This window comes from Lates calcarifer, linkage group LG16_LG22, assembly GCF_001640805.2.
Source record: "Lates calcarifer isolate ASB-BC8 linkage group LG16_LG22, TLL_Latcal_v3, whole genome shotgun sequence".
In the NCBI taxonomy this organism is placed as follows: Eukaryota; Metazoa; Chordata; class Actinopteri; family Centropomidae; genus Lates; species Lates calcarifer.
In genome coordinates this window covers 20074250-20101119 of record NC_066848.1, presented here as the reverse complement: position 1 = coordinate 20101119, position 26870 = coordinate 20074250, and the positions used below count along the sequence as shown (strand labels likewise).

At 40.1% G+C, this 26870-nt stretch overlaps 3 protein-coding genes and 1 long non-coding RNA gene across 4 annotated transcripts; 3 read left to right on the top strand and 1 right to left on the bottom strand.

Moving 5' to 3' along the window:
• The first annotated feature begins 490 nt into the window (after window positions 1–490).
• On the top strand, window positions 491–16515 carry slc22a15 (solute carrier family 22 member 15). The gene is made up of 13 exons (XM_018660777.2): window positions 491–667; window positions 1993–2139; window positions 2298–2430; window positions 3529–3693; window positions 3880–4009; window positions 5074–5134; window positions 7250–7416; window positions 8432–8572; window positions 8919–9004; window positions 10715–10823; window positions 10967–11039; window positions 11979–12137; window positions 13523–16515. Exons 1-13 carry the CDS (start codon window positions 584–586, stop codon window positions 13565–13567), a joined length of 1500 nt encoding a protein of 499 aa, XP_018516293.1. The 5' UTR covers window positions 491–583; the 3' UTR covers window positions 13568–16515.
• Window positions 3845–11950, bottom strand: LOC108872878 (uncharacterized). Its single transcript, XR_001959288.2, has 3 exons — window positions 11382–11950; window positions 7295–7426; window positions 3845–4005 (listed from the first exon to the last, which is right to left on the bottom strand). It is a non-coding gene; the product is annotated as an uncharacterized LOC108872878 (long non-coding RNA).
• A 1177-nt stretch (window positions 16516–17692) lies between the features above and the next one.
• LOC108872877 (uncharacterized) lies at window positions 17693–20327 on the top strand. The gene has a single exon (XM_018660779.2). The coding sequence runs from the start codon at window positions 17764–17766 to the stop codon at window positions 18493–18495; it is 732 nt and encodes a 243-aa protein (XP_018516295.1). The 5' UTR covers window positions 17693–17763; the 3' UTR covers window positions 18496–20327.
• A 3151-nt stretch (window positions 20328–23478) lies between these two features.
• On the top strand, window positions 23479–25133 carry LOC108872876 (uncharacterized). Its single transcript, XM_018660778.2, has 2 exons — window positions 23479–24284; window positions 24422–25133. The coding sequence occupies exons 1-2, from the start codon at window positions 23654–23656 to the stop codon at window positions 24589–24591; spliced, it is 801 nt and encodes a 266-aa protein (XP_018516294.1). The 5' UTR covers window positions 23479–23653; the 3' UTR covers window positions 24592–25133.
• Window positions 25134–26870: the final 1737 nt, after the last annotated feature.

The window sequence follows — 26870 nt, the reverse complement described above, 5'->3', positions numbered from 1 at the left end:
TTTCTTTTTTCATCTTGCTACAGTCTGTGGCTGAAGAAGAGGAGGAATATTTGAATGTGCATTGCATAAATAGACCATATCAAACATGCTTTTATGACTATAAAGATTGTATTGATGATTTGGAAAGTGCATGTTCAGGGTGAATATCAAGCATTTGGACCATCTACTCTGTCTGTATGATTAACTCCTGTTAATTATTGATTATCATGTTTTTACTGCACTGGCCTCTGTATTATATTTTGTGTTTTGGTATTTACTGTTACCCTTGTCTGTTTTATAGACAAAATGCTTCCAAATGTATGACAAAATAGAAAATAGACAGTTTTATCTAAGCCACTATTGTCTTGAATTCTAAGTTATTGTTGTCTCCATTTTAAATGTTTGATTTTGGTATGATTAGCTTATGTGATGTGCCTTAGAAATAAAATGTTTCTATACAAACTGGAGTTGTAGTTATTTCCGTAAAACTCACGAGACGAAGAAATGGACGCCAGAGAAACGAAGCCGGAAATAAATCCGGATCAACCTCACACGTTTCGTTCCTCTTCGGTGGTGATGCTAAACCACCGAGCTCCTACCTGGGATGGATTTAGAAGACGCATTTCAAGTTGTCGGCGAATTTGGACCCTACCAGAAGCGAGCGGTGGCTGTCCTCGTTCTGACACAGGTTAGTAAATGTGAAATTGTATTTTTTATTTTACATAGTGAGAAACAACAATCCCAGGAAGTGTCCTTGCAGTAACGTTGCACTCAAGTTACGGAGCGGCGGTAGCGCTACGTGGCTTTCAAGACTGTTGAGGAGGGTTTGTTTTTTAAAGCGCAGAACTGTAGACCCGCAAAATAACGTATTCAACATTTTAACTTTTAAGCTGCCACAAGTTGCTCTCAAGTAGGCTAGCAAGTTAGCGCTGCAAGTTTGTCTTTCCGGGGTTAAGAATTTTACACCAGACTTCCTTCAAAAAACTGCATGAATAGCATTGCCGTATTTATTGGCAAGATTAGAAATTCTATGGCCCACAACTCAATACACTTTACGAATCCATATGAGCTAATGTTCCATTCGGCACACAATGCAAGGGTGGTTTAAACAAAACCCAGTAATATCTAAAGTCTTATTTCGGTATCGCATGTTGTGTACAATAACACCCCCGCGCCGGATAGCTACGCTGACAGGTACTAGAAAACACGTCGACAATTTGTCCATTGATTGAGTAAAAATATCTCACAGGCTTGTCAAACCTATGCCGAATTTATCGTAATATCTTACTTACTCTTAAACGTCTTAAAGTATGTTACCACTTGACTTAAATAGCCACCAATATCAAATCTAAACGCAACGTCCACATCTTTAAATGGAGTTTGTCCTGTAGGGTTAAGCTAAACCTCCCTGTTAGCCGGCTAGCAGTTGTTAAACTTCACTAAGTTAGATAGCAGAAGTGTCCATTGTGATATCATAAACATGATTGGGTTTTTCGAAATTAGTTTACATTTTTCTTTTCCACCATCGCTGTTCATGATTTGTAGTGTGAGAGAGAGAGCACTGATTAGCTTGATATAGACCTAATACACTGGAGTCCTAATCCTAAACACGTATTTATGTATGGTCTAGGGTAGAATAACATGTAAGTCTGGCGTTTACCGGTTAATGATGCAGTGAAATCTGTTTTAGCCTGCATTAAGGAGCTGCTAACCCTGCTGAAACTGCTTTCATCTGTGTTTTTTGTTGTCCCAAGCTGATCTAAATCCTGCTTAATTATTTTTCATTCTGATAGTCACAGCATACTTTTTCTATGAATTTAATGTTAAAAGTGTTGAGTTTTGAGGATTCAGAAAATGTGCACAGAAGCTGCCAGTTTTGAAAATCAGTGAGGGATCAGAGCCTTCTGTGAACCCTGTGTGCATAGGTTTTTAGACCGTACTGATAGTTGCAGTAGTTCTGATGGTAATGTCATTACTAAGGGGGTTGGTACAGTCGTGATCTGTGTGTTTCAGGTGTACATGGCCTGTCAGTCCATGCTGATTGTTCTGGTTGGTGCAACACCGACGTACCGGATCGAGCAGGACAGCGTCCCACCCAGCCAGCAGGAGCTCTTCCAACATGTCACCTTTACAGAGGACATTGACTCCATAGTGACTGAGGTGAAGAAGCAGGACTTCATGTGCATTTTCACTTTTACCACAGCCAAAACCTCCCATTTAGAGTATCTGCTCATTTGCATCACTACACTTTACACACACAAATGAATCTTGAATGGACTGTAAGTGATTTCTGCCTCTCTGTCTCTGTTGTTCCTCAGTGGTTTCTCATTAAGCAGCAGGCCTATAAGGTCAGTCTAGCTGGATCACTGTTCTTCGCGGGGCTTCTGGTTGGGAATGTCGTCTTTGGGCCACTCTCTGATAAGATCGGAAGGAGACCTGTCTACTTGACAGGTGAGGGAAACCACAGACCATTTTTAGATAGGGTCTTTCCAGTATGGAAGTCCCGGGGCTGTTTGTCTAGTGACCAACTGAGATTTGAAATGGGACATTATTTACAAATGTAGAACATTTAAACAGCTTATCTGCATAGCTTATCTGAAAAGTTTTTGGATTGACAGTTTTAAACATTTTAAAATTTAATTCACAGAAGTCTTAATGTTGGTTATGAAATGTTTTTGTATCTGATTGCAGTCTGTTCAGAGATGTTATACACTAATAAACTAGAAGTGGGATTGTTGTGACAGTTGATTGTGCTGCAGAGAGCTGTTCAGTCCTTTACTGTGGAGTTTAACTCCGCACCATGAGACCTGTAGCCACCACTGTCTGCTAGATGAGTTTTGACAAAACTAACATTTACTTTATTGAATTAATAATCTTTAATTGGTTAATCTATGGCCTTAAAAGAACTGTGATATTTCATTTTTTATTTTAGAAGCTGTTAACAAGAAACCACCAATTCAGGGAGTGTGTACCTGAAGTATACTTAATAGAAAATAACCACTATTTAAAGTTGCAAGATGTGGGTTTTTTTAAAAAAAACATATTATACTGACCTTATTAAGTGCATCAGGTATTAGCTATGACGTGACCAGCCCACATTAACTGCAGTCTTTTTGTCAGTGTTTTTAGAACAATTCAGTGTCTCCACTATCGCCTACATTCATTCAGCCACAGCAGTCTCATAAATCCTTCATAAAAATTATTTCAGTGAGTTTCACGCACTGCATTGAGAACTTGTGTTGGATCAGAATTTTCAGAATTGGTATCAGGAGAGAAAAATTTGATCACTGCATCCCAAATTATAACAAAGAGGGCAAAAATTATCATTAGTGTAATTGTAGAATTCAAAATTTGTCACAGAAATTGCTCAGTATTTTCCCCTTTATTTGGTGTTGCTTCAGTGAATGTTGTGGTGTTCTCCCCTTTTCTATTTTCCTTGTGGTTTTTCTTGAACTACCTATAATTAGACAAGCTCATGGATGGCTTTTTTATACAGCTGTTGAGTTAAGCTGCCCCCCCCCCCCCCCCCCCAAATTCTCCTTCTCCCAGGTCTGTTTTTTGAGGTGGTCTTTGGTTATGTGACCGCGTTAGCACCCAGCTATGAGGTCTTCGCCGTGTCTCGTCTCCTGGTGGGGCTGATGAATGGTGGCATTGGCCTGGTCTGCTTCGTCCTCACTCAGGAGTATGTGGGCAAGTCCTACTGGGCCATGACCGGTAAGACAACACCAACGCAATCCTATCATACATCAATGTCTTGAAGTTTTCCTGCTGTCAAATTATTGTCAGTTTATTGTTTTGGATATTTATCTGATTAAGTGCTGAATGTTTGCTGGTTAGAGCCTCTGAAATGAAAGGATTAGTAGTGTCAGAGTTAGAGTTTTTATTTCTTTACTTCTTCAGGGACATTGACCAGTATGACTTTTGCGGTCGGCATAGCCCTGTTTGGAGCTCTGGGCTACTTTATCCAGCCGTGGAGGAGCCTGGCCACCGCAGCCAACTCGTCTGGTGTCCTGTTCTTCCTGCTGTCTGTGTGAGTACAAACCCCAGAGAGATGAGTTACCACCTGCATCCAGACAAAACCACAACAAATAAAATATGCCGGTGGTGACATTATACATGTCACTGTCACAGATGCCAACTAAGTTGAGAGTCATGTTTTTTAATCTTGCTGTATTTTTAACACCAACAAATATGGTTGGAGTTTGCTATTGCTAACTTCTATGCTTCTAACTTGGTCAATGTCTCCTTTGCCTATAACTTGTGTACTTCAGCAGACATAAACTGATGACAGGGATTACATTCAAAGGTCAGACAGCAGCAAACAGAAAACAAATGTAACAGATAAGAAACTGGTCAAACTGGCTCTTGTTCAAATGACCATTCCACTAATATCAGACTATGGTGACATTATACATGCAAAAGTACGCTTCTGAAGCTTGATGTTGTTTACCGTTCTCCTATCTGGTTTGTTGAAAATGCTCCATTTAAAACACACTACTGCGCTCACTACTCCCTCTCTAAACTGAGCATCCTTACACATTCATAATATTCATTGGTTCATATCAATATAAATCAATTCATTGGTTCATATCAATCCTATCACATTATAATGTGATAGGATTTTGATATTGCACATTTAGAGTGACTAACTAACTGTTTCACAAACCATGCAGTGTTGTTTTTTGTCAACCATTTCAGACACCTGCTAGTGTCCATTTTTCAAACACTACTGCAAATGTACTAATGTACTGGAGCGCAGATAATTAATAGAGACTCATATCATGCAGACATGAATAGAAATAAGGGTAAGGGTAGTTGTTACTATCTTGGTAATGTTATGAATATCAGTGAACACTGGCCCATTGACAACCCCCACGTTTCTGACAGAAACACCTTATCAGGCTGACTTTTGTGACAGTTCCTGAAATGAGCTAATGTAACGCAACACTTTCTTAATGTAACAGGCTCACTCTGTAATACTGGGACCACTCCCAGTCCTCAAATACAATAAAACCCTCTCTTTTTCAAACTATTTAGAAACACAATATTGTTTTTCCCTATACAGTAATCTCTCCTCTCTTCTCTTTCCTCCAGCACTCTTCCAGAGTCTCCTCGTTGGCTGTATTCTCAGGGTCAGACAGAGCGAGCTGAGGAGGTAAATGCATTAATACAGATGCTTTGCCTGGGTAGGTCTTACTGTATGGAAAACTACTGCAGTGCTGAGGTTCGCCATGAATGTAATCCCAAAAGCGCTGCATATGTGGCTCACACACACACACACACACACACACACACACACACACACCACACACACACACACACACACCACCCCATGCCAGGACTAAGTGTATACAGGACAAATTCAAAGCAAGGAGTTGTTGTCATTTGAAATTCAATAATAATTTGAATGCAATGCAAAATTGTTAAAGGCTCGAGAGATTGTATCTCCAGTGTCCTGCAATGATGTTACTGAGAGAGAGGGTAATCTGCTGTGTAAACCTGACATGTGGTTTGTGGTTGCTGCAGTATCAGATCAAAGATGTCTCTCACTTGTTCTGAGTTAATTTCAGACATCTTGAGCTGTTCTTTGAGTCTTTTCAGTCTGTGAGAAGGCACTGTTGGTATGTGTACAACATAAATGACTGTCATTTTCTTATTCTCCACTGTTAGAATTTAATACTTTCACCAGAGTCACATTGGGCTGTAAAATATGACCATGTCACTCAACAAATTTCAGACTTTTATGCATTTTTCTCCCCAATGAAGTGAGAAATGGGCCTTGCGTGTTGGCCTCTGCACAATGTTCTACTTGTTTGCAAAATCTTCCAAGGTCAGAGTCACGGTCTTGTGATTAGAATGTCGATTTTCTATCTCTCCTTCCTCCCACACCAGGATGAATGCCTGCAGGGGAGGCAAAAAAAGTTGTTTTGTTTTTTTCTGACTGGTTTTCCTCATCTTCAGTGGAAAATGTCATGAGCTCAGAAAAACATAGGAGTGAGAAATCTTCTTAGAGAGCAAAAACCAGAGTGTAATGCATACAATGTCTATCTGAAGTTCCTGAAGTGTGCAACATTTTGAGATATTGTTTTAACAAGGAGTTATATGACAGTAATATTTCCTTTTCCTTTGTTCTGTGTATTCTGTGTAACTAAAACCAGGAAGGAAGCACTGAGACTGTTTTCTTCAGCATTTACCAAATTTAGTCTGTGTCATGGTTAGGGCCAGGTACTGAACCTCGGTTCTTTTATGGCACTGACCGTAATGCTTCGATACCACCCGGTATCAAAAGATGCCTTGTTTTTTGGTGTCACGTTTTGGTACTAAGGAGTTCATCACGTGATTAAGATCTAACTGACTGGCTGTAACGTTACATGCCGTAGAGGCATGCAGGAAATATACTTAAATGTTTACACCCACAGATAAGGTTCACGTGTATCTGTGTTGTGATCTACAGTGTGTGTGTCAAAGCGGTTAAAAAAATGTGACCGAGGTCAAAAGTGGGTCTCCATTTTAGCAAGATTGATGCCAGTAGTGCACGATGCAATATTTGCAAAAAAGGACATTGTTGCTAAGGCTGGCAACACGACCAATTTCATGAAGCATTTGAACATGGACAGAATCAGTTCAAAAGCAGAAAGTTGCTCTGTGTTCAACTGCACAGATTTAAAGGTCCATAGTCTGCAGCAGTGAGCATCAGACACTGACTTGTCACTTGTTCTTTTGCACTGAAAATTATTTGTGATATATTTTTTATGTTAGAAAACTGCTTTGAGTGGAAAAATGGAAAAGAGTTGAAAAATAAAACTCAAGATTTGTACCATAATATGTAATGTAATTTTCTTTGTTAGAATAAATAATAAAATTGGTATCGGAAAAAGTATCATTCAGGAACCGGTATCGAAGTCAAAGTATCGGTACCAGTATTGAAAATTTTTGAATGATACTCAGCCCTAGTCATGGTCACTATTTAACAGCTTGACAGTTAGTTAAAGGATAACTCTGGTATTTTGATTTGATTACAATGTTTTTGTCAATGGAGTCTGGTAGTAATATATAGTGATGTCTCTTGTTAAACAAAAAGGATTTTACTGTATCTCTGTAGGAATCCCATCCATAATGTTGTTGACACTTCAAATAACAACCTGAGTCTGTCAGTGACAGTAACAAGCACTTTAGTGGTTTAGAGTTATCCTTTAACTTCGTTAGAAACTGTCTAAATGGTAAATTACTTGTCTGTGTCAGTAACTGTGCTGCTGTGTTCTGATTGGAGGTCCTGCGCTACATGGCGCTGAGAAATGGAAACACTGCCAACCACCTGATGCTGCAGCGAGTTGGTGCTGCTAAAGCCGGTAACCACGACAAGAGGGGCGCAGGTGTCCTGCAGCTGGTCCTCCATCCGGTCCTCCGTCTGAGGACCATGGTGCTCATGTATGTCTGGTGAGTATCCCTACCACAGGAGAAGAACAAAACATGGAAGCTGCTGTATCCCAAAGCTGCCATAAAAGTTTTATGACCACAGAGTTGCTGGTTCAAATCCTGCCACTACCATAGATTCAAATCAGTCATTATTGCTACTACTGCACAACTGTATTATTACTATTAATCCTATTGCTAATCCTCATTTCTATCACTTCAGTCCTTACTATCAGCACTGGCCAAAACTGCAAATAAAATGGCTGCTGATAAAACAACTACCTCAGCAACCACTGCTAATACTTACTGTTACTGCTACTTACTGCTGCTTTGTTTTCTGTGCATTTTATATATTCTTGAACATTTATTCCATTACGTGGTTCTGTTTCTCTAATGAAGCGCTGTCTAACTGATCAATTGTTTCAAGTTGCCTGAGACATGCTGCATGTGGTTTGTGGTCGCCACCATCCCATACTGATCAGATAACATGAACATTACTGTCCAGTTAACCCCGGAGTACTTTCAGACTGTGAGCCCTTTTTTTCTATTACATTTCCTTAGCCACATATCCTACCACACACAGTACGTTTTTTAATATAGGTTAGTAAAACCCTTCTCTCTGACACTGCATTCTGTTCAGTTTTTACGCTTACTTGATCACATCTGAAGAGATCAAAAACATGCTTTATACCTCAGCTTTTATCTCTTTAACGGCTTGGTTTTGTGACTTGTTAACTGATTTTCACTTTAATGTTTTGTTTATCTATAGAGGAGTATATCAGTGTAGTCTGATCAGATTACACTCAAAATATGTCCACGCTTCAAAGTATTTTCTGCTGCCATAGGACAGCAGCGAGCTCATTTGGTAGTAAACAACCTCCCCTGTAGGAAATGACGGTATGGGTTGGTCTTATGAAAACAGAAAGTGAAGAGAAAAAGGAGGAAAATGTGAGTATGCTGCAGATCTGTGTTATCACTAAAAACAAGTGTGTGTGTGTGTGTGTGTGTGTATATGTATGTGTGTGTGTGTGTGTTGCAGGTATGCATGCAGCTTGGTGTACTACGGTCTGACTCTGGGGGCCAGCGAGACATCCGGTAGCCGTTATGTTAATGTGGCCATGTACGGCCTGGTTGAGCTGCCTGCCTACCCTCTCTGCATATACTTCATCAACAAACACTGGTGAGACACACACACACACACACACACACACACACACACACACACACACACACACACACACACAAAACACAGTTTAGATAACTGACCCTGACACCTTATACCTGCTCACTCATAGTTTGATCCTCCTGGAAAAAATGTTGGTGTATTAAAAGTATTATAATGTCTTAAACCCAGTCTGAGGTCTTCTTTTGTGTGTGCAGACACTATTAACTGTGTTCAGCAAACATGGTCTTATTTCTGTCCACATTGTTTCTTTGTTTGGCTTAAAAAAAAAAAGCTAAAAAATAGTGTGTGAGACGCTCTGGTTAAAGCCTCCACTGGTGAGTTGTTTTGTCTTGTTGCACAGGGCTGGGAGGAGGAAAAGCATGGCCAGCTTCCTGTGTCTCGCTGGCTCCGCCTGCCTCTGCACCATGTTCATCCCTGAAAATACGGGTAAGAAACACTGACACTGTTGTGAACTTCAGTGTGGCTGGAAACAACACCAATCTAACAGGTCCTGAGTAGTAAAAAGTCCCCAGTGATTCAAACCCATAAGTATGTGGAGGAAGGAAGTGGAATCGAAGCCCTGGGGGCAGAGCTGTTTTGTTTTTTTGGAGTAATGATTCATTTCTTCCTTTGCAATTATTTTTGCTTTGTTGCTTAGCAACAAAGAAGCCATTTTGAGACTACAAGGCCTTGACATGGCACTGATAGCCACTTTAAACCATCCAAGTTTTGGTTGTGCCAAGACCAAAATCTATTTTTAACCCATCTTATCTTATTCTCATAGTATGTACATTTAGGTTTTGAGCTAATGTGTATCTGAAATGAATTCAACAGTAGTTTAAGGTAAGATTAAGAACTTTAATTTGTTGCTGTAGTTTTTTGATATTGCTATGACCCAAAGGAATGATAGTGTTGGGGGTCTGACTTATGCTGCCTGCTGTGGGATATGAAGCCCCACAATAAACACACATGCCTGCACAATCAGACACAATCAAACAGAACAGCTGAGATTCATAAAGATGGTATCTGCTGCACCTCTGACTGTCAGAGTTGTGAGAGTTGTGCAGGAAATTAAACTGCACCAAAATGCACACATGCTGATTAAGCAGTGAGTAGGCATCTAATTTTTGTTTCAACTCAACATGACACCACCCAGCAAAATGCAGATCACATACATGCGAAAACACAGATTACTGTGTAGCCTGGATTTTTAGTTTTTACCTGTAAAGTCCTGTCTGAGAGCTTCCTAAACTGTTGTGCAGGGATTCGGTGTCATTAATCCTTAACTAATTGATCTTTCATTCCAACTGGACCACCTGGACTGTAATTGTTGCACTGTTCCTTAAAGATACAGTGAAGTGAAAAATATTGTAGTCCTGTGTTCCTGTTTTAATCGTTTACATATCTCTGCTTACATGTTAAGTATTTTCATGTCAATTTTTTTTCTCCAATCAAATTGGATTTAGGGTGCTGTCTTTAGCAGTTTTCATACAGCCTGTGAAAGTTGTGAATGTTGCACCTTTATTCTGCCACGTCGTTCTGTATAAAAGGTAAAACCAGAAGCGGGGGGTGGGGGGGTGGGGGGCATTGTTGTTCTGCCTTTAAACCAGCAGCAGCGGTAGTCACAGTGCTGACTGGACATCTGTGTAAAAGGGACAGACACCAATCAGCACCCAACTAGACACGTCACTCTTTATCACTACCAGGGCCCATTGACAAAAACAGTTATTTTATCTCACAAAATATGGGTGTTACCATGGCTAGTTTGGCTTTTACTGGGGGAGGAAATATTCAGGCCCATAATCCCATAATCTCTCAGTTAAAACGACTGTTTTTGATAATGGAGTCTGGTAACGATATGTAGCTATGTTTCTGGTTAAACAAAAAGGTCTCTGTGGGACTCCTATTAACACTGTCACGGTCTGAGCCTGTCAGTGGCAAAAACAAACACTTGATGTACTTTGACTGGGGCCCTTTGGGTTACATTGCAGCAGATGCTTGTGCTTGCCAGGTGCAGCATTCTTGCTCAGTACTGCACCGATTCTAAAGATTTTTGGCTCTATCAATCTTTTACACCCAGAACATGAGACACATGGGAAAATAAAAACAAAACAAAAGGTAATTTAAATCCTGGAACTGTTGTATTTGTGTTTTCAGGGACCTTCCTGAGCGTTACATCGTTAGCACTTCTGGGGAAACTGATGGTCAGTGCAGCTTTCAACATTGCCTATGTCTACACCTCAGAACTTTATCCAACAGTTATCAGGTGAGGTGTCTACACTGTTGTTGAATAGTTCACACACTGAAGATGACTTTTAGTGTTTCTTCTACCTGTTGAATGTATTATTGTTGTGTAACTTTCAGTGTTGTGTGCTCTAAAGGTTTTGACCGCTATTTCATGAATTTCAGGAATGCTGGTTTGGGAGTATGTTCCATGTCGTGTAGAGTAGGAGGAATCCTTGCACCATTTGTTCCTTCCATGGTAAGGGTGTGTGTGTTGCTCGACATCAGTTTACATTTTCCCTTTGGCCAATACCTGAGAGAGTTTTCGTTCCAACAAAGAGAATAAGCTGAAGTGTGAGCTTTAAATGCCTTTTCTTATAGACAAATTCAGCGGCTGATTTCTAAATCGCCCTAACAGCCACCTCCATTAACTCTGTATCAGAAAGGAAATGGTTTTAATGATTAATGAGAAAGAATATGTCATTTTAATAAAAACCTGAAACATGCGATGCTGCAAAACTGGAATTTCAACCAGAAAACGAATGTAATACCAAGCTAGCATGAGATAAGTGAGACTGCAGCTCACCATCGGACTACATACCCATTCGCTCAGTCTTTGGCCGGCCCTGGTTGGTCCTTTGTCAGAAAGTCAGTCTCACTTTAAACAGAGTTAAACTGAACTCTGGGACTTTTCACCTCAGGTAACCCTCCTGAGCAGCAGGTCACACTTAAACCTTAGCATATAGTGACACCTAATGGCAGCTTAGGCGACCTTCACAAGAACAAGCAAATCAACCTGCATCTGAAGACACAGCAAACAGATGCAGCCCAGGTTATGAGGGCGCAGCTGCCCCTTTTATGAATGATGTCAAATGAAACTTCCCGGGGAGACATTTCAGTCTTAAGAGAGATTTTAACCGGGAATCTCTTTTACTCTTAATTAATAGTATCTATAATATTTTTGTTGCACTGGAAATAAAAACCAGTTCATATGTTAATGCATGTGTAGACAGAGCTTTGGGAGTGTAAGCTGTACACTATAAATAAGTAATTAGATTAATTAAGATCTACTGTAGGTAGTTTCCAAATAGATTATTATATAAAACATTTGTTCTTACTTTGTTCTCTGGAAACACTGCAGATTGACTCTGTTTTTCTGCTGGTTGTTTGTGTGGTTGTGTATTTGTTTGTGTTGCAGCGGGCTCTCCACACCTCCATGCCCTTCACTGTGTTCTGTCTGAGCGGCCTGTCTGCAGGCTGCCTGGGCCTCCTACTGCCCGAAACCCTCAACGGACCCGCAGCAGAAACTCTGGAAGAGCTCAGCAGCCCGACACACAGCCGAGTGCTGGAGAGCAAGGTGACGCAACACTGCGCTGACAGAGAGGCACATATCTCTCATACATCTATTAACTGTCACATAGACTGTCCTGCTCACAGCAGAGGAAGTTGAACAGATGCTTGATTAAGCCTGAGTATAGGGATGGCTGAGACACAACATTAAAAAAGACCCATCGGCTCCGAGTCCTAAGCAGCCACACAGACAGATTACGGAGATTCAACAACAGAGGTGTTTATTTACAATGTGTTTTATAAAAGATGGAGCTATGATTTATGTCTGGGTGAGCAAAGGCCAGCACCATTTAACTAAGACAGTAACCAGGATGTAACGAAATCAAAAAGATAGAAGATACAATATCATGCCTCATAAACTAAATAAACAGCCGACAAACAAGTTGAACAAAACTATCAGCCAACTCCTCCCAACCCCTGCAGACACAAATCCATCAGTGGACTGTTACACTTTTACTGTCCAAATACAGACAGTCGGATAAGGCAGCTCCACCGCCACTTTAGCTCATTCATATAGCTGAGTGGCACCTGGAATGAGCCTAGCCCATTCACCTCTGCAAGCTGGTACACAGCTGTATAACTGTACACCCCCACTCATACACACACTTCAGATAGTGTTGTTCAAACATGCTCGTCGTATTCAGCCACTTAGCTTAATTTTGGAAAATTTGTTTTGACCAAACTGTCAAAACTCACAGGATTTTCCACCTCAGAAACACAACCACTGGTCTAAAGAAACGACTGCTTGAGTGTTGCAGAGGTTAATAGTGTGTCTACTGTGGTCATGTGTAGTCATTTCACCACTGTAGATTTAAAGCAATGTGAAGCAGAATCCAGCAGAATTTAAACTTTGTGCTTACACTGACCTCCAACTTTTGTCAAGAGCTATGTACAGAAACTGTTAGTGAAACGATTTGATTTGTAGCAAACTGTGTGTATAGAATAATTAGTCATTAGTCATTAGTGGTCTACTGCAGAGGCTGGCTTTGCTTTACAACAATCCTCAGGAAGCAGGGCTGGCCAGCACGCTCAACTCAGGATTTATGGATACTTTAATCACATCTGAGCTCTCACAGCTTTAAAAAATAAATGGCATGGATTGAAGGTTTGATATGGCTTTAATATTACTGTTGTGTGAGAAAAAAGCTGGTCTGCACCAGTCCAACTTTTGGCAGCTCCTACAGTTTGTGAAGAAAACGTCTAAACCACCATCACTCTGCATGTCACCTTTTTAATGAGAAGTCACTGCAAAATCAGCTTGATCCTAAAATCACAGAAAAAAAGCTGCATTTACCTTCATAACCAGCTGTGAGTTGCAGTCAGAATTTTCTCACTTTGCCTGAACTGAATTCATTTTATTTGTCTTGTCATTTCTTCTCTTTTTGACCCCAGGCTCTTTTGTACGAAGACGACAAATGGAGATCAAACCACAAATGAAGCCGGAAGCCTCGTCTTCATCACCAGAGCAGCTCAGTCCGGCGAAACAGACACTACACCTCATTCCTTTTTGGAATTGCTGCCTCAAAATGGTGAACTGTCTTTTAAATTAACTTGAGAGGCAGATCACCAAGTTCACTTTCCATGTTCGTGAACTGTGACATTTCAGATGGGGCAGAGCCGTAGGTGCTGACCAGCGCTTTGCCTTCAGGAAGAGGACGTTATCAACAGACCCAAAGGTTCCTCCTGTATCTGATTTTTACAGAAAAGCCAGGCAGTCAATCCTCTGCCTTCATTTCATATTCCTGAATATTGTCACAGTGTTTGTGCCTTATTTGGTGGTAGACAGACAGGAGGGACAGGAAAGCTGTGACAGGACAGATATGTGACTTACATTACATTTAGAGAGACTGGTGAGTTGGAAAAGCCAACTTGCTGCTTACAGAAATGGAACTGAAAAACACTTGATTTTAACAGTTGCATTTTCCAGATTTTCTCAACTGAAGCAGCCCCACGTTGTTGGGTTTATTCATATTAACATTCCTCAAAATATGGTTAACTTTTAGGAGCACAGTGATTTTTTTTGGGAGGAAATGTGTCCAGTTCTCAACTGAACTGTGGACTCTGCTGGATAATTACAATCTAATAGCATTACAAACATCCAAAAAGATCACTAGAACATGTTGAGGTCAGACTTGCAACATTTTTAGGAGGCTTTTTTTTGTTTACAACAATCCATTTATTGTCTGTGCAGCAGCTTTCACTGGTGTAGACGGCAGAAGAAGCACTAGGTGTAAACCACTGGGTTCTTGGTTATTGACAGAGAGGCAGGTGATTTGATAGGACGTGAAGAAGGTGGGATTGTTGAGAACATTCGAGATGACTTAACAGTCCAGTGGGAGCTTGTATGACAGATGAATTCAAGTATACGTTTCTGTTTCAGTCGGCTCCAAAAGACTCACAGTTCACAGTTATCTCTGTTCAGTTGTGGTTGGTGGACTATCATCGATAGCCAACAGAACCAGTGATCCGTACAGTGATCGCTCTGCTCAGTTTTCTTTTTCTTTTTAATGATCCACATCATTGAAACCGTGACATCACAGCCTGTTTTGGAGCTGAGTGCTTGAAAGTTATGTCAGATGGAAAGCTAATGTGACCGGACTGTGGAGATGCACTTTATGAGGAAGTTCAGGCGACCATTTCATGGACTGGATCTAACACTAAAGTCCTTATAAGCTCAATGAATAGTTTGAACAAAGTGGAGAACAGAGGTTTGAGTAGAAAAGGGCAGATATGACTTCAAACCGGTACAATTACATTATGAAGAATCGAGGCTGGAGCGTGTCACTGGGGCTCAACTGTACAGTGATGGAACTGACACTGCTATTAGTTACAAAAATCTCTTTAGGCTGAATAACATCTCAGGAGCCTACGTCTAAGAAAGGAAAGGAAAATCTTCAGTTGTCTTTTATCAGCTCAATCTACCTGAACAGAAAGCTGACTGAAGATGCTTAAACAGACCAATTGAATGCCTTCTTTACATTTTGGCCTATATGAACTAGAGTGATTAAATGATGTGAATTTTAGTTTTTCTTAATGAATAATTACATCAATGGCCCTACAGATCAATCCTGCATATTTCATTAGCTAATCTAACTATCAGCTGAGTTTGATTGATGCGACTATCTGAGGACCAAATACTCCACCTGTTATTTAAATCACAACTAGAGGTTAAATTCTGACAAGGCTCCAATAGGGTTACAGTAGGTTGAAAGTGGACACATTCAATGCTACAATGCTAGCAAAATCCATGGGCACTAGAAACTGTAAATGTCAGTTTCCAGGAGATTATAGAAAAGCTGGTGAAAATGGGACCAATACAATTCTGGTTGTGGAATAATGTATGTTTTCTTTATTTTCTCTGGTATTGTTGTGTTTCTGTGTATGGCAGTCACTGCACTCGCATGATTTTTTTTTTTTATCTGGTAGCAAATTTGTGCTCAGTGAAAAGACTGACACACAAACCTGCACAACAGAGGAAGAAGCTTTGCAAAAGGTTCTTGCAACTCCAAATTTCCAAATCCCCAGATGACCAAAGTTCATCTTGTGGAATGTACAGTCTGTAAAAATACACCTGGGCGTTCATGGTAGTGATTACACACTCAACACGTTTTTCAGTTTCATCTGACTCATGAAATCATACAAGAACACATCATGCACCAATAAATAATCACGTGTGTGTCAAACAGGCTTGACTTTAGACTAACAACAAAAATAGTCATTGTGAATCAAATTTTTAAGCTTGTATTTTTTAAACCATTTTATCAAAGCACAACTATGTTTATAAGAGACTGGGCTTGAGCTACAGTGACCCCAACAGCCCAAACCCCTGCCACCAAGATGATTTGATTTCCATGTTTCAATAGACTGAACTAGAATGACACATACCTCTGCCCAGACCAAACAATCTTACATGTGTAAATACAGGGGAAAAGGAAGTGGTCTGAGAAGATAAATCTTTGTCACATCCACCCCTTTAACTGGAAATGCACCAAAACTGAACAGTTTCTTCCCCGGCCCACACCCTGTAGCTCCCCAGAGTTGGTGCAATTCAGTGCTTTTTGCGTAATCCTACTGACACATAACAGACATGAGTAAGGACATGACCTCCTTGCCAGAGGTAAAGATGGAAACACTTGACAAGCATTCTGCCTTCTGTGCCTTTAACACTGATGATGTTTACACTCTTGTGTGATTTAAAAAAAATAAAATGTAAATTAAATATTACAAATGTTTTATATGCCATCATTTTGTATTGTGTCTACAATAATACAATTACAATATGTATTATGTAAATATACTGTATGTATAATGATATCTGTGGGTCCTTAAAAAGTAATATAAACTATTTATGCTAAAGGAAGTAAACAGTCAAGAATTCTCACTTATCCTCTTGATGTGGTCTTATTTTGTTGTGTGTAATGATGCAGTGATACTGAATATCTGCTGTTGGCTTTACTGAGCATCCATAAAAATGTCCTGCATTGCTCCAGTCACTAGAAATAGCCTTCTTATCTGTCTTTGTATCATTTTTTAAACTCATGAAAATGAATTTGTCTTTAAATATGCAGATTTTAAAGCTCAAATTTGGTCACTGAGACTGTACTCATACTTTTAAGTGCAGATATAAGTCAGTATGTTGCAGCTGTTAGTCGCTGATAAAAAAAAAAATTCTGGTCATTGTGCAGCAGAAACTCTGAGACCCCTCCAGAGAGTCTTTGTGTTCTTGACTGATGGATTGTGGAGACTGTGGGGTCTCAAAAGCTTCAGCTTGTGTTTCTTGAAGTAGCTGATGGTGGATTGTGAGGTCTGCTTTGGACCACTGTCCTGTTGTAGAAGCCATCTTTTTTTCACTTCACACACCCTAAAAGCAGAATATTTCCACCCCTGAGCACTGAGATAGTTTTTAGCTTTTGACATGTTACAATTACTGTTGAGTATGCTGATGAAATAAAAAGCAACAGTGCATGAATATTTAAAGAAAGGTTCATTTTAATATCCATTTGCTGCAGGAGTTGGATTCACTTCTTTACACTAAAGAAATCAACAAAACCAGTGTTTGACAAAATGAAAACAGGGCCTGATGATTGCGCGACATCGCAAGTCAGAGAATCATCAAAGTTATTACAATTCATCCTGAGGGAATCAAGAACTTCTGAGCTGCATTTCATGGCAATCCATCCAAGTGGAGATCTGACAGAATGACAGTCCCACTGACATCCCCATTCCTAGAACCATTGTTTGTCTGGAAAGAACATTTCTCCCACCAAAGGTTGTTCAGCTTCTGTAATAGTATTGTTCTCAGAGTTCAATAGGAGCTCTTTTGAAGCTCATACTGTGATGGTATGCTTTTATTGGCGGCTGATCCCAACTTCTGCCATATAAAGAGGAAGTTCAGAAACGCTTCCTTAACTTGTGAAAAAGTGAGGAGTGGCCTCTATTGCATCACACTGCATCTTGATTTGGCTCATTGCAAACACTGAGGGTGGAGAATGTCTTAATATAGAGACCAAGTGCAGCAGAGAAAAGGGGAGGGACATCTGAAGGGCTGTTTGGATATAAAAGTGTGGTGACTTTCAAAGAATCCACATTTCTCCTTTTTGGCTCATGTGTTGCCCTGTCAGTCCTCTTTGGACATGAAGAGACTGGTGTGTTTTTGGCTCCTGACAGCACTGCCGTCGGCGGTGCTGAGCTTTGCTATACGTATAACCTCTTACTCACAACCTGGTGATATCAACATCATGACACCTTCGACCTCAAATCCAACCAGTATAGTGTGGAAGCACGACGGTAATCTGGTGGCTGAATGGATGAACTCTGAGATTAAGTTCAACGAGACGTTTAAAGGGCGCACAACCTTGAACACAACCACAGGAGAGTTGGTTATCACAGATGTGCATCGAGCTGACAGAGGGTTGTATACAGTGGAGATCAATGGTTACATCAGCGGTGTAGAATGGATAATTGAAGTACTCGAGAGAGTCCCTGAACCTGAAGTGCTGGCAAGACCACTGACATGTAGCTTCAACTCGGACAACTGCAATCTGACCTGTCATGGAAACACCACAGGAGCTGGAACTGTCACCTACAGCTGGAGGGAGGATGGTGGAGAGTGGAAGGAGGGGGAAAGGGACAAGACCATTGTGAATAATGAGGAACTAAAAAGTGTCAAAACATTCTACTGCCAGATGAAGAACGAAGTCAGTGTGGAGGATAGTGAACCCTACCCGAATCCATTCTTCCAAGGAAAACCTCCAACTTGGGTGATTGTCTTAGCGATCTTGTTGCCCGTGGCGCTCTTAGGGATCGGTTGGTACTTAGCATGGAGAAACCGAGAGACCATCAGGAAACTGATCTGTCCACATTAAGACAGAGAGGGCACTGATAATGCAGCTTAAAGTGGACTGATTGAATCTTAAAGTGGATCCACCTCATATTCTGCTTATAAAAATGTTGTAGTTTGTGTTATTTGTCATACTTTTTATTTTAGTCTCATCTCAGCTGCTGCTGTGACAGTAGTTACTGATCATACATATTTTGCTGTCATTTTTCTTCTTGTACTTATTTTCTGTGTTGCAATTGGTATTATATTGTATTGTAGTTTGTTGTTTTTTAATTCAGACTCATCCCAGAAAACCTGCAGCAAACCAACAGACTACTACAAACCCACTAGTAGAGTTAGCAGCTGTCTGGCACACAGGTTAGAGTGATTTTCCTTGTCAGTCACACTGTGTCACAGGATGTCAGTGATTGGACTCTGAAACTATCAACAGCATCTTGTGGAAATATGATCTGACAGCCAATTGAATGGCTTGCTTTACATTTTGAAAGATGCTTGTGACCCAACATCTCCAGACCTACGTCATGAATTTTGTTTTCACAATGATTCCATTCATGGCACTACAGAACAATCCTGCATTTTTCGTGAACTACAGTAACCATAAGTGAAAGACCAAAATCCACAAATGACCAAGTCGGCTGAGTTTTATTGATCTGATCTTCTGAAGACCAAATATGAGAAAGTGGATATGGCCATTTACCACTCTTAAACTGTACAATCCATAATACTAAAGACTGTGTAAATGTCAGTTTCCAGGAGATTATAGAAAAGTTGGTGACAATGGGATCAATTCTGGTGACTCTACAGTTGTGGAAATAATATGCTGTATATTCATTTATTTTCTCTGGTATCAAGGACGTTGTGTTTCTGTGTATGGCAGTCACTACACACATGATTTTTTTTATGTGGTAGCAAATCTATGCTCAGTGACAAGATTGACACACACACCCAACTGCCCAGGTTCTCGTAACTCCAAATTTGTGAAATCCCATGATGACCAAAGTTCATCTTGTGAATGCAGCCTGTAAAAATACACCTGGGCGTTTATGGTAGCAATTACACACTCAACAAGTTTTTTCCCAGAGTTTCATCTGACTCATGAAATCATACAAGAACACATCATGCACCAATAAATAATCACGTGTGTGTCAAACAGGCTTGACTTTAGACTAACAACAAAAATAGTCATTGTGAATCAAACTTTTAAGCTTGTATTTTTTAAACCATTTTATCAAAGCACAACTATGTTTATGAGAGACTGGGCTTGAGCTACAGTGACCCCAACAGCCCAAACCCCCGCCACCAAGATGATTTGACTTCCATGTTTCAATAGACTGAACTAGAATGACACATACCTCTGCCCAGACCAAACAATCTTACACGTAGAAATACAGGGGAAAAGGAAGTGGTCTGAGAAGATAAATCTTTGTCACATCCACCCCTTTAACTGGGTCTGCACCAAAACTGAACAGTTTCTTCCCCGGCCCACACCCTGTAGCTCCCCAGAGTTGGTGCAATTCAGTGCTTTTTGCGTAATCCTACTGACACATAACAGACATGAGTAAGGACATGACCTCCTTGCCAGAGGTAAAGATGGAAACACACTTGACAAGCATTCTGCCTTCTGTGCCTTTAACACTGATGATGTTTACACACTTTGGATGTGAATTTTTAAAAATAAAATGTAAATTAAATATTACAAATGTTTTATATGCCATCATTTTGTATTGTGTCTACAATAATACAATTACAATATGTATTATGTAAATATACTGTATGTATAATGATATCTGTGGGTCCTTAAAAAGTAATATAAACTATTTATGCTAAAGGAAGTAAACAGTCAAGAATTCTCACTTATCCTCTTGATGTGGTCTTATTTTGTTGTGTATAATGATGCAGTGATACTGAATATCTGCTGTTGGCTTTACTGAGCATCCATAAAAATGTCCTGCATTGCTCCAGTCACTAGAAATAGCCTTCTTATCTGTCTTTGTATCATTTTTTAAACTCATGAAAATAAACTTGTCTTTAAATACGCAGATTTTAAAGCTCAAATTTGGTCACTGAGACTGTACTCATACTTTTAAGTGCAGATATAAGTCAGTATGTTGCAGCTGTTAGTCGCTGGTAAAAAAATTTCTGCTCAGTGTGCAGCAGAAACTCTGAGACCCCTGCAGAGTCTTTGTGTTATTAATTATGGATTGTGGGGACTGTGGGTTCTCAGAAGCTTCAGCACTCATGTTGGCTTTAAAACTCTTTAAAATGAAAGAATCGTAATTTTAAAGTCCAAATTTGATCAGTGAAAGTGTTTACTACTGTAAACAGAAGTGTAGATATCAATCAATGTTGCAGCTGTTGCTCGCTGATAAAATGTCTTTGCAGTCTGCAGGAGAAACTCTGAGAACTGTAGTGCTGCAGGGTCACATGAGGCTTCCTCTTTTTTTTTTATTCAGTCTATGATTTAAACACAGTAAGAAGAGAGGAGGTGTGTGGACACTAACTCGACCAGTGACCGCCTGAAAAATCATCGGTCAACGATCGATATTCTGTCAGTTTTGTATTGATTTTGACATCGTGTGGAAATGTGACAGTAACCTGGTTACTGAATAATGTGGTTGAATAATGAGTTTGAGTACTATGGCGCGTTTAATGGCCGCACAACCCTGGACCCAGCCACTGGAGAGTTGGTTGTTAAGAACGTGGCTGTAGCTGACGCAGGGTTGTATACAGTGGAGATCAACAGCAACGTCCAGAGTCAGAAGTATCAGGTTGAAGTAATGAAGAAAGTGCCCAAGCCTACAGTGCTGTTCAGACCACTGACATGCAGTCAGACCTCTGCCAGCTGCAGTCTGACTTGTGATGGAGAAACCAAAGACGCTGGAACTGTCACCTACAGCTGGAAGGAGGATGACAGAGAGTGGAAGCAGGGGGAAAAGGACAAGACCATTGAGAATAATGAGGAGATAAAAAAAGTCAAAATATTCTCCTGCCAGATGAAGAACACAATCAGTGAACCCCATGATAATCTGTAGTGTCTGACGTTATATGGTTTTTACTCTCTTGGAATGCCTGAAGCTCCATGTATGTCTTTCTATTCTTTGGGTTCATGTTTAGGTTAGTAGCCATGAACATATACATATAAGGAACAGGGAGAGGGCCTTTCCTCCCTTCTCTCTGTCTCTTGGAAAAGTGAGGTCATTGAGTGAAAGCCTGATGTCTCGCTGTAAATCGTAAAGACGACTAACATATATATATACTGATGTTGAGAGCTGTTGGGAGAGAGATCCATATTGGCTTGGATCCTCTCACAAGCTACTGCAGTGCTTGTTTTGATGCTGGACTTCTTTGCAGTAAACTTCTATATGCAAGTAAGACAGTGTCAGCGGAGATCTTCTCTTCATCATCTTCACATCATCACCATCAAATATACCACAAATCCATTCCTCCAGTAAACATCTAGGTGGTCTTGGTAACAATGAGGCTTGTGTGGATTACCCACTATAGACTGTTCACTGTCTGTGGTGGGTACTTGCCCTGGCGAAACTGATCTGTCCACATCAGAACAGAGATGGAGCTTAAAGTGGACTGATCGAATCTTAAGGTGGATCCACCTCGTATTCTGTTTAGAAGAATGTTGTAGTGTTATTTGTCATGCTTTTTATCTTGCTCTCATCTCAGTTGCTGTTGTTGCTGTTGTGACTGTAGCTACAGAATGTTACCTGAGACGTTTTGTATGCTGTCATTTTGTATTGTTTATACAAAAGCATATACACTACATTCATACAGAATAATGCATATATTAATGTTATGTTTTATTTACTACTGCTTGAGTGACTAGTTCAGCTTTATCGGTGCAGTCATTCTCTAAAGGCTATCTCAGCTGCTCCTGTTGCTGTTGTAACCACTGATCATAACTTATCACATATACCCTGCAAGATATCAGTCTGATTATGAACTGACTGCCTGCCCAAAAATGTATAGGCTATGTGAAATTCATTTGTGGAAGTGGATGGGTTGATAAACATATGATAAAGCAAGAGCGCTGAGAACAATTTCTGATATTTGTATGTAACTGGTAAGGCAGCATTTATAAAGGATTTATACAGTTTAATTAATGGCTTGGTTATTGATTAATAAATCATTTACTAATGCTTTATAGATCAGTTAGAAGTTATATGCAGATTATAAACCCTTTATAAACGGTGCCTTGTCAGAAAGTGGTACATTTTTTGCTACTGCATTTAAAACTCTCACAGATACAAAAAAATGACTCATGTTCTGTCTTTTATGATATGTATGTTTATTTCATTATGCATTGAACATGTTATAACTTTGTTTGCCATCAGCTGTTAGTTTCAGTTAAACATTACTTTGCTGTCATTTTCACTGAGCAATTAACCAAAAAAGCATTTTGCATCTTGATGTAGTTTTTTTCTGTCTCTTTTTGGTGGTATTGCATTGTTATGTGGTCAGTTTATTGACTTTCTAACAGTGTTAACAGTTACTTCAAACAGATGTTTCTTTCTGAAGATCAGATACTCCTCCTCTTATTCAAACCACTGTTAGAGGTTAAATTCTGACAAGTCTCTACTAGGGTTAAGGTTTTGGATACTGGAGCGCAGGAAGCAGAGCAGGGGTTGTATTCATTTCTTTTCACTTCAGAAATCAACAAAATATGGAATTCACAAACACTTGGCATACAACTGTATTTTCTCATAAACCAGAGTGTTCGGCAAATTGAAAATTTAAGACAGCTACTAACCCACTAGTGGAACAAAGGGCAGACTAACTGACATCCCCATTCTTAGAATCAAAAGGTTGTTTAGCTTCTGTGAAAGTGTCGTTCAACACGAGCTCTTACTGGCTGGTGTTATTGGCGGCTGACCCCCAAACTTGCCACATTTCTTGTATTTTTGACATTACACAAAGGGACAGTTCAGAAAAGTTTCTTCAGCTGGTGAAACAGTGAGGAGTGGCTTCTTTTACATTACTGTCATCTTGATGAGGCTCACTGCAAACACTGAGGGAGGACCACGTCTCAATATGGAAACCAAACGCACCACAGAGAGGGGGAAGAGCATTTGAGGAAATGTTAAAATAGGATCATGTGGTGACCTATGAAGAATTAGCATTTCTTGATTTGCTGATGTGCTGTTCCATCAGTCCTCTACTGATCTGCGGACATGGAGAGACAGATGTGTTTTTTGATCCTGTCTGTGCTGCTGCTCACGGTGCTGAACTCTGCTCTAGCCCAGACCAAACCATCAGGTGTGGAGCTTGGCGCTGCTCTCACTTTGCGGCCTACTTTCTCAGGTTCAATCACCGGAATTGTGTGGAAACTTAACGGTGACCTGGTGGCTGAGTGGTTGAATAATGAGTTTGAGTACTATGGCACATTTAGAGACCGCACAACCCTGGATCCAGCCACTGGAGAGTTGGTTGTTAAGAACGTGGCTGTAGCTGACGCAGGGTTGTATACAGTGGAGATCAACAGCAACGTCCAGAGTCAGAAGTATCAGGCTGAAGTAATGAAGAAAGTGCCCAAGCCTACAGTGCTGTTCAGACCACTGACATGTAACAGCTGCAGTCTAGCCTGTCATGGAGAAACCAAAGATGCTGGAACCGTCACCTACAGCTGGAAGGAGGATGATGGAGAGTGGAAGGAGGGGAAAGAGAGCAGGGACATCATGAATGATCCGGTGATAAGAAAAATCAGAACATTTTCCTGCCGGATGAAGAATGCAATCAGTGTGAATGAAAGTGAACCCCATGAGAATCCATTCTTCCAAGAAAAACATCTGATTTGGCCTGAAGGTTTGTACTTTGTCTTAAAGATTTTGGTAACAGTGGCACTCTTGGAGATTAGAGGGTAGGCCAGTTTAGTGTAGTATATTCTTTTCATAAAAATAATTAGAATTATTTATGTTGTCATATTTTTTATCCTTCCCCAGACTCCAGACTCTGGGTTAAAGTTTTAGCAGCTGTCATGAGATCCTTGGCAATTGTGGCGCTCTTGGGGACTGTTGTCTACTTCTTGGGGCAAAAACGAGGAAAAATCAGGAAAGTGATCTGTCCATGTCGATGTGGAAAAGGTGATGATAATGCAGCTTTAAGTGGATGATCATTAAAGCATATCAAACTCCTCTCATGACAAGTGAATGTAGTGTGCTTGGTGGTTAAATATAACATAAAGTATTAAAGAAAAGTTTATTTTTGTTTTTGAAATAGCATTTATAATGTTTTTGTGACAGAAATGGTGCTGATACTGCAGGTTAAAGTGGACTCATGTTAAACTGGATCAAACTGCCCACACAAAGGTGGTGGATTTGGAAATTTGCTGTGGGTCATGAAATATATAGTGGAAAGTAACATGCATACAAAAGTACTGTACTAATGACACAGTTTTTGAAAAATAATCTGCTTCAATTGAAATGTTACTTTATGTTGTATTCATGCTTTATATTTGTATCACATTTTAAAAGCAAAGATTGGACTCTGACTAGTTACTTTGCATATTATGTTTGGGTTTATATTGAAAGTATATGCAATAAGCCTCAAAATACAATGCATTTTTATAGATTAAAAAAAAATATTTGCACTATTTTATGTCATCTTGCTCATAATACCTGTGTATTAAATAAATAAATAACATTTTTGATGCAGGCTTCAAGTTTAGAAGTGCTCTCTCTCTGAGTCACATACACGAAGGCAGTGAACGTGTCAACACGCAGTCCAGTGATGTGGTAAATATAAAAAATACCCAAAGCTACAGCGGCCAGCAATGTGAAAACACCTGGCAACAACACTCTCTGTCTAAGTTGTTATCTGCACAAATTTCTCACGACTTTGGTGTGAATACGTCAGCAAGTAGAATTACTTATGCTTGTAAGGAAAATGTGTTATGGTTCTGAGTACATCCCTAATAACTAGCAAACATATAGTACACTGTTATGTTCACTTGTAGTATGATTCGCTGTATAGTGGCAGTACATATAGTATACGACTCCAAAGTATACTACTGGTACTTTTATACCTATACTTATTACACAAAGAGTACTTGGGAAATATACTTGAACTTTACTTAAGTATACTTAATAAAATAAACTTTTTGTGAGGGATAGTTTGCAGACATTGCAGTCATTTAAATTTACTGCTGCATGCTCAAGTGCGGACTTCTCTGCACCTCTGCCATGTTGAACTGAGTATCTTTAGCTCTGTGCAGCAATGCCTTGCACACACACACACACATTTCTGAGGACTGACTTCTTGTAGCTACATCATCTAAACGGGGCTCACTGAACTTCTCAATATGGAAATCAAATGAACCACAGAAAAGGGTACAACATCTGAGGAACTGTTGAGATATGATTAGATATCATCATGCGGTGACTTACAAATAGTCAACATTTCTCCTTTTGACTCGTGTTGTTCCGTCAGTCCTCTGCTGATCTGTAGACATGGAGAGACATGTGTTTTTTACTCCTGACTGTGCTACTACTGGCGGTGCTGAACTCTGCTCTAGCCCAAACTGAGCCATCATAAGTGGAGGCTGGCAGTACCCCCGACTTGTGACCTCCTGTTTCAGATCCTATCACTGGCATTGTATAGAAAATACATGACAGTAATCTGGTGGCTGAATGACTTGATTCCGAGATTGACTACTAGCAAATATAAATGCACAACCCTGAACACAACCACTGGAGAGTTGGTCATTAAAAACATGGCTGTAGCTGACATGGGGTTATATACAGTGGACATCGATGACTGTGTCCAGGATCAAAACCACTAGTAGGTAGCCACACAATCAGGTTTGTGTGGATTACCCACTATAGACTGTTCACTGTCTGTGGTGGGTACTTGCCCTGGCGAAACTGATCTGTCCACATCAGAACAGAGATGGAGCTTAAAGTGGACTGATTGAATCTTAAGGTGGATCCACCTCGTATTCTGTTTAGAAGAATGTTGTAGTGTTATTCATCATGCTTTTTTTTTTTATCTTGCTCTCATCTCAGTTGTTCTGTAATAGTATTGTTCTCAGAATTCAATAGGAGCTCTTTTGAAGCTCAAACTGTGATGGGATGGTTTTATTGGCGGCTGACCCCAACCTCTGCCATATTTCTTTTGTTTGTGACATTATTACAAGAGGCAGATCAGAAAAGCTTCCTTAACTGGTAAAACAGTGAGGAGTGGCCTCTATTGCATCATGCTGCATCTTGATTTGGCTCATTGCAAACACTGAGGGTGGAGAATGTCTTAATATAGAGACCAAGTGCAGCAGAGAAAAGGGGAGGGACATCTGAAGGGCTGTTTGGATATAAAAGTGTGGTGACTTTCAAAGAATCCACATTTCTCCTTTTTGGCTCATGTGTTGCCCTGTCAGTCCTCTTTGGACATGAAGAG